The 12652-nt window shown below is 41.1% G+C and overlaps 1 protein-coding gene across 1 annotated transcript; it reads right to left on the minus strand.

Moving 5' to 3' along the window:
- Nucleotides 1-1972: 1972 nt before the first annotated feature.
- LOC109202516 (zinc finger protein GLIS2-like) lies at nt 1973-10554 on the minus strand. The gene is made up of 4 exons (XM_019360203.2): nt 10384-10554; nt 6723-6853; nt 6256-6374; nt 1973-2652 (listed from the first exon to the last, which is right to left on the minus strand). The coding sequence occupies exons 1-4, from the start codon at nt 10552-10554 to the stop codon at nt 1976-1978; spliced, it is 1098 nt and encodes a 365-aa protein (XP_019215748.1). The 3' UTR covers nt 1973-1975.
- Between the last annotated feature and the right edge of the window lie 2098 nt (nt 10555-12652).

The following is a 12652-nucleotide window of genomic DNA, read 5'->3' on the forward strand; positions in this document are numbered from 1 at the left end:
GTTCTTCTTGCGATTAGAAAAATCACATGGTCAACGTAGCTTTGTGTTGAATAAATTCTGTCACACGTCATTGTGTTCTAAGTCTGATTCAAGGTTTTACTGTTAGCTAAAATAAACAGCAGTGGAGATGAGAGCAACACTGAGCACTTTTTATGTGCAAATTAGTGAGATAATTGCTGACATTGTCCTGTGTAGCGTGAGACCCCTCGTGATTTAGCGTTCCTTGGGGGTTGGAGGCAAGGCAATTATTCTGTTTGCTTTTGGCTTGGAAATTAAGCAGGTGAGGGGATATACCAGGAGGACATATTGCACATGGTGTACCGAGCTGAAACCATAGAAACCTTTACATGATCAGATTAGGTCGAAGCTTCTGACTGAAGTGCAATCTATAAGCAGACTGCTGTGCAAAATCTTTTCCAAAAACACATAATTACTTCTTTATATTCGTAAATATTGTGTAAACAGCTTTGCTCAAATAAAAATCAAATGTAACAAGGGTAGTTCTACATTGTCTGTTTTAATGTTACATAATTGTGTGTTTGTGTGTTGACTGGACTTCCTATTGCTCCCCACGTCCTTGTTTCCTCACAGTTTTATTGTTGAGAAAACAATCTGAGTCGATGGAAGCACTCTGTGGGGGTTGTGGAGCTTAAAAACTCCATAACGTCAGGGTGCCAGCTGTTTTTCCTTAGCAGCTTTGGTAAATTTAATCCATGATCTTGCCTGCTGAAAAATACTTCTGTAAATCAAGATGTAGATGAAAATAAAAAGATGTGTTTATGAAGGCTCAGTTCACCCAGATTACATATATTCCCTCATTTATGCTATTTAGCTGTGCAGTGATGTGATTTTGTTTCTCTTTGGAGTAAAAATGACTTTAATATCTAAGGATCATAACCCTCTAACAAAACAAGTGTAATGAAGGCTACAGATACTTTAGAGGTTGCGGAGTGCCCAGCTTGTCAGACTTTTCAGCCAACAAATGATGACACCAGCATGCTAACGTGGACATTTGATGTGTTCCAGATTCAGTCAGGAGTCAGAATTTTCAAATACCCAGTTGGAATTTTCATCTGGAACACCCCCCTCAACTTGGGTTTCCCACTCACAATGTTTCCCTTGTCATTACTGTATGAGTCACTATTATATGGATGTACTTTTTGACCTTTGGTTCTCTTACTCATCATCTGGGGTTTTAAAACCAGAGACCAGTTAAAGCAAACAAACTCAAAATGCCCGAGACTTTTTATCAAGCCAGCTGTAGTAGTTGAGGAAATTATCCAAACAACATTGCTATCCTTAGGAGTCTAATGACAAAGTATTTCAACAGCAGAAACTGTTTACACTGATGATTTAACATTACCCAGATAACAACTAGAGCTGTAGAGATAGTAGGTATCTCAGGTCAATGTCAGAAAATACAAAGTGGATCTGCATGCTACGATTAAGGATCTGACCTTTTTTTCTTTTCTTTGCAATATCGGTGAACTGACCTTTTCAAAGTTAAGACAGCTAAACCATGTATGCTGTAAAAACTAACTGTAATACAGTACAAAAAGGCCCTGCTGGAGTTTTGCTCATTACAAGACCCCTGTACTCAAGTCTGTCTTTAGTTATTATTGGTTGGAATGGCTGAACTTTTGCATGGCTCTAAATGTGGAAGTGATTTTTATAACCTTATACACCCCCAAAAGCTTTCCACAGTCATATGCACTGCATTATGTTAGTAAAACCAATACGTTTTCATCCCAGGGCATTAAATACTAGTGTTTTGTCAGGAGCCACTGGCTTTACAGAGATCTACACCTTTGGTTTAAACCCTTAATACAACACAAATGACGAAGTAAAGGTCCTGTTTTAAAGAGCAACAATATATATGAATAAAGGGAAGTGATGGAGGCATACACTTAAGGACTGTAGACAGAATTATCTGGATTTTCCATGATTTTCTAACATAAAGAAACTTCAGTTCATCTTAACTAACAACAGCTGGTTTGAGGAGTAGCGCCCTTGATGGAACCACCACCCAGGACAAAGTGTCACTTCGTCTCGCCCCAACCCCTGCAGAGAGGTTCAGCACTTCCCCGTCCTCTCCTTCCTCTGATTCCTCCCCGTCCTCTGGCTCCCTTCTTGCCACCTGCCCCAGACCTCCCAAAGCCCCCAACCCAAACATAGACGCAGCTGAAAGTCCAAAGCGCAACAGTGGGGAGTCTGAAAGGCTGAGCGATCCCATGCTTCCTCTTCCTCCACCCATGGAAAAGAGCGGTGCCCCGTGGTGGCCTAGAGCTCTGGCATGGCAAAAAGCAGAGAGTGGCAAGGAGGTCCCAAGGCCCCCAAGAAGGGCTGCAGCAGCCCCAGGGATGATGACAGGAGCCCCTCCTACAGAGGGCTGTTCAGTGGCACTCTGGTGGGTAGGAAGGCTCAGCCCTGTCCCTGATCTGCTTGAACTCCCAGGCTCCTGGGCAACAAAGTGCCCGTGAGCCTTGATGTGCTTGCGTAGGGAGCTGGGGTCTGTGTAGCGCTTCAGGCAGCCTGCCATCTTGCAGTAGTAGGGCTTGTCCACATAGTGGGTGCGAGTGTGCTTGAAGCGGTCACTAGAGTTGGAGTAGCGCTTGCTGCAGCCTTCATAGGGGCAGATGTAGGGCTTTTCCCCTGGAAGATTAGAGATACAAACAAATATGAGTCAGAAACAGAAGGACAAAGGAAAGGAGAAATGGAGGGAACAGAAATGATTTGATTTGAGAACAATGCCAGAGAATGATGTTGTCAGTTTGTTTCTAACTCTTAAGATTGATTGTGTGTCATTGCTTTACAGGGAAAGGAACAAAGAAGAAAGTGTTATTCCGATGTGACACTTTTTTAAAAGAACGAAAAAGATTAAAATACTGTATAATGGCAAAAGATAGAAAAGAGGTTTTTTTAATGGTCAAATCCCATGATATCACCTTTTGTAAGTGCCTCACTGGGAGAGTGGGAGAGAGTAGTATTTTGAAAGTCAAGGGGTGTTTGTGTGTGTGTGTGTGTGTGTGTGTGTGTGTGTGTGTGTGTGTGTGTGTGTGTGTGTGTTTTGCAGCTTTTATTTAACCAGGAAGTTAAATAGTGTCAATTCACAATCTCTTTTGTGTATCCTGCCAAAAGAGGTTGCAGTAAGACGTTTGTTGAAGGCAGCCGTTTCTGAAGAAAAACATGGGAAGATTAATCATCCAGGTAAGTAAATACCAAAAAGTTGATTGTATTCATCTGGATGTTTCTTTTTCACTGGAAAAAACGTTTCATCACTTATCCAAGTGACTTCTTCAGTCTCAGCTGACTGAAGAAAACTGTACCTTTGCACAATTGTGCAAAGGTACAGTTTATAAGGTTGGGGAAACAACAAAAGATAAACAAAAGATGTCAGACACATATAGTGGTTCTTTATGGTGCCTTGGTTTCCATTTCTGTAAGGAGTTTGAAGTGTTGGAGCTAGAGTGGGGGCTTTTGGCTTGACAGACAACGCTATCCTTTATAAAGAATACCACAAAACAGTGGTTCAAGACCATGGCACACCAGCTTGAGGGCTCAAGCACTCAGCAACCACTAATATTTCCTAATAAGAAGGTTTCCATACTGTTCTATTCTAAAGTAAATGATGCTTTTACAAGAAAATGTTTTTCTGGCACTGGCTAAACAGGTAAAACAGGTAAAAGCTACAAGGAAAAGACACTTGTTTTTGTGGATGGAAAAATTTCACTGGCATATTCCCAAATGAGATTAACAAAGGGCTTTCAAAACTTTAAAGATCAGCACATTTGTTGGCAATCACCAAAAAATAATAATAATAATTAATTAATTAAAATTGATTCAGTAATAGGACTAGATGTTACAATCCCTGATAGTGCATTGCTTCAAATGGAGGAAGTCTTGAGGGATGGCTGTTATGAGGAAAGGCAGCCCAGAAACTTTACCAGCGGGACACATCGTTGTGTGCCTCGACTTCACAGGGTGTTTCAGTCTTTTATCCCAAGCTAATCTGCCATTTTGCCATTAATTAATTAGAAAAAACTCAATTGCCAACATTAATACACTAATTCACAATGCTTCCTTATGTTTCACATTTGTTATTGTTACCCAGTCCAGTGTGAAACGGTTTGTATACACTGCTGTATACACTCATCAATCATCATCTATACTATTTTGGTTCCCCTTTTGCTGCGAAAACACCATCACCTGTCAAGGCACAGATTCCACTAGACAATTGAAGGTGTGTTGTGGTATCTGCATAAAGAGTCTATAAGTCCTGGAAGTTGTGAGGTGGGGCTTGTATGAGTCAGACCTGGTCTGTCTGCAGATCCCGCAGTTACTCAATTGGACTGATATCTGGGGAGTCATTTTTGTGATCCTCAAACCACCCCAGAAATTTTAGCTTTGTGGCAGGATGCATTATCCTGCTCAAAGAGGCACAGCCATGAAAACGTATACATGGTCTGCAACAAAAGACACATTACAGGTACATAAAATAGTCATTCAAAAGTGTTTTTCCTCCCCAAAAAAATGTGAGCATAGAAGCTGTTGGTTGAAAATGCTTGATTATATCACATTGTATAACGACATTTAAGGTGAGGTCGTGGAACAGCTTGTGAAAACAAAACTACAGAGTGTTTTCTTTGAGCCTGGTAGGTTTCTGTTACAAGGATTAGGGCACTCCTTTTCTGGTAAGTTAAAAAAAATGTTTCAGCATAGATTCAGCATAGTTGGATGTTTGCTGGTATTAAAGGGTTACAAGTGTGCATCGTGGTGCTTGCTGTTTCACTTTTGACTATTTTTTAATGTGTCAAGCAGGCCACAAACAGACCATATCACAGTTTTATACATAAGTGACACTTTGTGTCATGACACTGTCCAGCAAAGAAGAGGAAAATGCACATTAATGCAAGAACCAGTATAAGGTAATACGTGAAGCAGTTCATTACTTCTAAAACCATTTCCCCATTACCGGGATTTTGTAGCTGAAATTTTACATATTGGAAACATATTGAAACAGTGGATGTGATTTACATTTCACAGCACAAACTGGAAAGCATATCTGTAGAGAAGATTGCTTATAGCTGATAGAAGTGTTTTTAATTACGTTGTGTCTAAGAATGTGAAAAACAGTTTCCAAAATCCATAAAGCTAACAGTGCTCTGCAGCAAACAGCTAACACAGTTACAGACATTTTCAACATGCGGTGGAAGAGACAAGAAAAAAAGCTAAAAGTGAAAAGTTCTGCTTACATTTGTCTATTGAATACACACACAGCTCCAAATGAATGCTAATATTGCTCTATGTTAAACTAAGATACTGTTTACCAAATACGTTTGTTGTACTAGCTTAATGTCCACTGCCAGTGTTTTACTCCCATTATTCAGTCACCTATCAATCATTGAAAACAGTGGTTGGAGACTGCAACATAACCAGAACTACTGCAAGCATGTGCAAAGAACTTGCCATCTCCTTGGCTTCAAAATGGTTGCTTTGAAGTCAAAAACCAGGTCTGTGATCACTCGCAGTCACGCTCGCTTTTATATAAGAATATAACCAGAGTACAACCAGTCAAGTCCTTACTACAAACAGAATCCTGATCAGACAAGAGGCGTTCATCAACACAGACCGATTCAGATCAATCTGTCCGAGAGTGATTGTAGTCAGTTAGAGTTGGAGTGCAATTGTTTGCAGACAGGTTGCCCCCCTCCATGTGACCTGTCACCCAGAGGTTGAGTGTGAGACACCCTCCAATATCTGGGTGACCACTTGACCAACTCATTAACTACTGATTGGTACTGACTTCTTACAATCGATCACCGAATGAAAAAAACATTTAAAAAGTACAATCGCCAGGCAACCACCGATTTTTCCCAGTAGCAAGGAGGTTTACATTCTAGTTGTGCTCTTGTGTGACCGAACCATAGCTGGGTTAAAAATAATGTGGCTAATAAAGAAATTCTAGCCAACACTGTTATTCATTTCAAGCTGTGTTTTTGACACCTTGTGAGTTCAATAAAATATATGTAAAATCCGCCAAAACTGCTGCAGTATTTTTAGCAAACTTTAGTGTGTTGGTGGGGGATTATTTTCAGTTACAGGTGCTTCCCAGTACAGAACGATGGCTGTGAGAGGAAATTACTGTATCAACATTGTGTGTCTGACATCTGTGGTCTAAAAACTGAAAACTGCACAGCTTTGAATGAACAGACAAGACTTTGTCATTGTTCAAATCATTGCTGGGACTGAACTCACCTATGTGCAAGCGAGTGTGTATCTTCAGGTTCTCCAGACGTGAGAAGCTCTTGTTACAGGTGGGACAATGGTGTGGCTTTTCATTGGTGTGTGTGCGGATATGAATATGCATTTTATACCTAGAAATCACAACAAATCAAACACACATTTACACTCAAGACATGCAGCTTTTATTGTTTCCAGCATCTTTATCAAGGATGTGGCTGCTGATATTCAAATATGTCTTATCTTGGAAGCCTGACATATGATGCTTATATGATACTGAAAAGGTGACTCACTCTGATGACCTGTCACACTAGATTCAAGCTTCTTAACTATTGCTAACATGTTTTTGTTTCTTTGTTTCTTAAGGCATTACCTAGGAAATGACATTGCTTTTCACACCTGTTGCCTAGAGACCAGTATAATTTTTATGAGAAATATGCTTTGTGTCGCCCTCACGACAATGGAATGAAGCAACAGAATACCTGGCATTGAAGCCCCTCCCATTTTGAGCACAGCCTTCCCATCGGCAGCAGTATCCAGAATCCTTTTCAGGCTTGACATGGAAGTCGTTGATTTGATCACCAGGTCCTGGAGAATCGAACAGCAGGTGGCACTGGAGGACAGAAGAGAGAACGAAGCGGAGCTGATAAGAAACCTGATTGGTGACCTTTTTAGGAAAATTTCACACAAACACTTGATGTTTTTTTCTTTTTATGTTACTGGGTTTTTCTTTACTTAAAAAGTTTGAACAGTATACTGGCCTCACCTAATTATGCTTTCAAGAAGTCATTAAAAGCAACTTTTAGTATCTACAGTTCTACAGATTAAACTTACTCAAGAAAAACAAAGAGAAAATGAGCCACTGTTTCCAGCATTTTCAGCATCATCCCAGGATATGGATTTTAGATCTGTAAATTCAATAAAATTAATAGGCAGAATCATCCTAGACAAAACAAACCAATAGGCAATACTATTTTCTATAAATTTACTTATTTATTTATTTTTGTTCATTTCAAACACATTTTTTAGAAAGTTTATATTGCACTAAAAATTAGATGAGGGCAGCATGGCAGATGTTTTCTCTGATTAAATTTATATTATATAGGAGTTCGTTATGGATAATAGGTATTGATTTGTAAATAACTGGACATAAATAACATAGGCTTATTATATAATATTATACTAGAGTATATTTACTAGAGTATAACTAGGCAGCTCATTCTCTATTTCTTGATGTTATATCTAGAGATATAACATATTCTGGAACAGCAGATGTGACATATGAAAGTGTGCAAACTATAAGGTGATATTTAAGTATTATTCCTTACATGTTGCCAATACAAACAAAGCCAGTAAAATATTATCACAGTTTTAAAAATAAAAACATAATTTGTCCTTATTTGACCTTAAAGAATTGCTAAAAAAAAAAAAAAAAAAAAAGTCCAAAGTAATGTGATGTTTAGAATCCCATATATAGCTTATTATATAGCATTATTATCACTATGACCTGTAGATCAATCTACTGACCTTGAATGAGAGGTCATAGGTGAAAAGTCACACGATTACATGGTTCCTTCTCTATGTCGACAATACACAGCACACTTGTAGTGTGAAAATTATATTATCATATAATCATATTTTCTGAATTGTCAATTTCTGACCAATAAATCAAATTGCTGAACTTGAAGAACTTGGGGGTGATAAGTCACTGTTTAATGGATTGTGAACATGACCCCACTCTACACCCTATAAAGTTTTAACAGAATTTATTCAAAGCTTTTCAAATCATCGTGTTTACAGATAGACATCATACAGACACGTAAGTAAAAGCTATCAAAAACATAACCTCTTTGGCAGAGTCAACTACAGCTTAAATGACAAGTAATATGTGTAAGTATAATAATAATAATAATAATAATAATAATACACTTAATTTGAAAGCACCTTTCAAGACAATTAACAACTCAATAAAACACATTAGAACAATGAAAATGAACAAAAATAAGAAAATAAAAGCACAAGACAACATAAACAAACAATAGGTCCACGGTGAATATGCAGATTTGAATAAATGGGTTTTGAGTAGGGATTTAAACTGGGGGAGAGAATCAATGTTTCTTATATCTTGGGGTAGAGAGTTCCACAGCCTTGGAGCAGAGCAGCTGAAAGCTCTGCTTCCCATGGTGATGAGGCAGAAAGAAAGCACAGCAAGCTGGATGGAAGAAAAGGATCGAAGTGAGCAGGCAGAAGAGATAGTGCTTAACAGGTCAGAAAGGTAGGGAGGAGCAAGGTTATGAAGGTGAGCAGAAGAAGTTTGTACACTCTCCCCAAATTCACAGGGAGCCAGTGAAGTTCCTGTAGAACACAGGTGATGTGCTGGTAGGACGGGTTTCTGGTAATTATGCAGGCAGCAGAGTTTTGAACCAGTTGAAGCTTATGGAGGGATTTTTGGGGGAGACCATGCAAGAGAGAATTACAATAGTCAATACGAGAGGTAACGAGACTGTGGACAAGAATGGACGTAGACTGGGTGGAAAGAGAAGGACGCAATCTGTTAATGTTGTGTAGATGGAAATAAGCAGAAGGGGTGAGATTATTGATGTGAGATTTATAGGATAGTGAACTGTCTAGGATGACACAAAAGATCATACTCGGAGGTCATTTCAGCTCCAACCTTCCGATCAGTAGGCGACATGCTCTACCTCCTCTACAGCCACAGCTAATGACGCTTTGTAGTCAGAGTAATGTGCAGGCTCTTTTTCACCCTCATTGAAGAAACTGCTCGTGCCTGCTAGTAAGTGTAGGGTTTGTAGATAGTACAATTAATTCATGCAATATTTTTGACTAAAGATGAAAAACTTCAATCTGTTTTAAATAGATATAAAATAGATAAAAAAATTATTTAAAAATTATTAAAAATAATTTAATATAAGTATTTTATTTGTGTTTTGAAGGAAGCTCATGAATTTAAAGCAGCACATTAAATATATATGCACCATAGTTTAGACTACTATGTTTAGACTTAAACGGTCTCTACCTGCAGACCCAGAACCAGCTTCTTATTTTACCACGTCTGTAGGATGACATTCCAAGTGGCCATATTACTTCGTAATAGATCTCAGTGTGCCCAGCCTATTAATCTACTGTCTGAAAGAAGTTGTTTCCATTGCTCTCCAATGAGGACATCCTTTCATTTACCTATCCAAGTCCCCTACCAAAATTTGCGTGAATATTTTTTTTTTTCGTAAGTGTGGCGGAGGTGTGGTCTTTGGCCTGCTGCAGCAGCCAAAGGCCACATGCAAGCACACCCTGGTCCACCAAAGCTTGGTTCAGCAGCCACCTCATCCAGTTTGTTGGGGAAAACACCAAGGCCTTCCCAGACCAGCCGAGAGATATAATCTCTCCAGAGTGTCCTGGGACTGCCCCAGGGACTCTTTCCGGTGGGACATGCCCAGAACACCTCACCCAGGAGGCATCCTTGTCAAATGCCTGAACCACCTCAATTTGCTGCTTTTGATGTGGAGGAGCAGCGACTCTACTCTGAGCCCCTCCCAGATTGCTAAACTTTTCACCTTATCTCTAAGAGAGAGGCCAGGCACCCTTCGGAGGATGCTCATTTCTGCCGCTTGTATCCGTGATCTCGTTCTTTCGGTCACTACCCACAGCTCGTGACCATAGGTGAGGATAGGGACATAGATTGACCAGTAAATTGAGAGCTTTGCTTATACACTCAGCTCTCTCTTCACCGGATGGACCAGTACAGCAATCTCATGCTCTTTTCTGCCTTCACTTGTGAACAAGACCGAGAGATACTTAAACTCCTCCATTTGGGGCAGGAACTCATCCCAGACCCGGAGTGGGCACTCCACCCTTTTCGGGCTGAGGACCATGGCCTCAGATTTAGAGATGCTGTTTCTCATTCCCACCGCTTCACACTCAGCTGCAAACTGTTCCATTGTGAGCTAGAAGCCACCACCCAATGAAGCCAACAGAACCACATCATCCGCGATAAGCAGAGATGAGATTCTGAGACCACCTAAATAAAAGCCTTTCACCACTTGTCTATGCCTAGAAACTCTGTCCATAAAAATTACAAGCAGAATCGGTGATAAAAGGGCAGCCCTGGACGAGTCCATCACCTACCGAGAACGAGTACGACTTATTGCCGACTATGTGGACCAAGCTCTTGCAATGGTTATACAAGGATCGAATGGCGCGTAGCAATGAACCAAACACCACATACTTCCAGAGCACCTCCCACAGGACACTCCAAGGGACACAGTTGAATGCCTTCTCCAAGTCCACAAAACACATGTAGACCAGTTGGGCAAAGTCCCATGCACCCTTCAAGTATCATTGAGAGGATAAAGAGCTGGTCCAGTGTTCCACGACCAAGACGAAAACCGTATTGTTCCTCCTGTATCCGAGGTTCGACTAACGGGCAGACTCTTCTTTCCAGCACCCTGGCATAGACTTTCCCAGGGAGGCTGAGGAGTGTGATCCCCTATAGTTGGAACACACTTTGCAACACCCTCCGGGCTCCTTTCTTAAAGATGGAAAACACCAGCCGGTCTCCCAAACCAGAGGTACCGCCCCTGATCTCCACTTATAAGCATTTATAAAGAGTTGGATAAATGGCCTTGCTGTAGTTGTTGTTTGATTTTAAATGTTTTGGGTATAGAAGTTTCTTAACTGATGATATGCTCCTTCCTTCCATAATATGCTGCTACATATGATGGATCACACCAGTGCAGCACCGCCCTACTCATTGCTGAAATATAGTACTTTTTTAAACATGGTAGGCCCAAGCCACCATTCTCTTTGGGCAGTTTTAGTGTTTTGTATTTTATTCAGAGTCATTTACCTTTACCCCAAGTATTTAATTTATTCTCTTTTCCTCTAAGTCGACTACAATATGTATTGGGGCATGGTCTCTCCAGTCTATTGTTCCAATGTCTGACTCAATAATTCTTGATCTGTCCCTGCCAGAGATAATGATATAATCTATTCTTGTATATGATGACTAATGTGAGGAATAATGGGTATATCTTCTTACTTTAGGGAACATTTGCCTCCATATATCAGTCAGTCCCATATCCTTCATCAGCTCTTTCACTTTTTAGAAATTGTTTTGTTGGAGCCTGTTTGTTTTGATATATCAAGATTTGCTTTTAAATGTATGTTTGGATTACCTCCACAAACTAAGAATCCTTTAGACTGGCTAATCATTCAGATCCTTCTATCTTTACCCTGACCAAGATGTATCTACCCTCCTCGTTTCTTTCTTCATACATTTTCTCAAAAGAGAAATTGAAATCAAAATTACGACCCTCCCCCTTATGTTTTGATTTATATGAGGAGAAGAACATGCTAGTGAAACCCATCTTTTGCAGTTTTAATGTTCTATTAATGTGTCTCTTGTAAATATATTATATCTGCCTTCTCTTTTTACAATTTGATGATATCATGAAGTGTTTGATATAGTTGAATATTCCACTGGATAGTGGGATAGTCATGATCAAAATAAATCCTCCGATTATTCACAATTATCCATCCATCCATCCTCATCCGCTTTATCCGAAGTCGGGTCGCGGGGGCAGCAGCCTAAGCAGAGAAGCCCAGACCTCCCTCTCCCCAGCCACCTCCTCCAGCTCATCCGGGGGAACACCAAGGCATTCCCAGGCCAGCCGAGAGATATAATCTCTCCAGCGCGTCCTGGGTCTGCCCCGGGGCCTCCTCCCGGTGGGACATGCCCGGAACACCTCACCCAGGAGGCGCCCAGGGGGCATCCTTGTCAGATGCCCGAACCACCTCAACTGGCTCCTTTCGATGTGGAGGAGCAGCGGCTCTACTCTGAGCCCCTCCCGGATGGCCGAACTTCTCACCCTATCTCTAAGGGAGAGGCCAGCCACCCTTCGGAGGAAGCTCATTTCTGCCGCTTGTATCCGCGATCTCGTTCTTTCGGTCACTACCCACAGCTCGTGGCCATAGGTGAGGGTCGGGACGTAGATCGACCGGTAAATTGAGAGCTTCGCTTTTGCACTCAGCTCCCTCTTCACCACGACGGACCAGTGCAGTGTCCGCATCACTGCAGCCGCAGCACCAATCCGTCTGTCGATCTCCGGCTCCCTTCTCCCATCACTCGCGAACAAGACCCCGAGATACTTAAACTCCTCCACTTGGGGCAGGAACTCATCCCCGACCCGGAGTGGGCACTCCACCCTTTTCCGGCTGAGAACCATGGCCTCAGATTTGGAGGTGCTGATCCTCATTCCCGCTGCTTCACACTCGGCTGTGAACCGTTCCAGTGCGAGCTGGAGGCCCCCACCCGATGAAGCCATCAGAACCACAATTATGCCTTTCTTTATTCATGCTTTGAATAGAATATCCTCCTTTGTTTTGTAGTGGTGAA

This window comes from Oreochromis niloticus, linkage group LG6 (genome assembly GCF_001858045.2).
Source record: "Oreochromis niloticus isolate F11D_XX linkage group LG6, O_niloticus_UMD_NMBU, whole genome shotgun sequence".
Lineage (NCBI taxonomy): Eukaryota > Metazoa > Chordata > Actinopteri > Cichliformes > Cichlidae > Oreochromis > Oreochromis niloticus.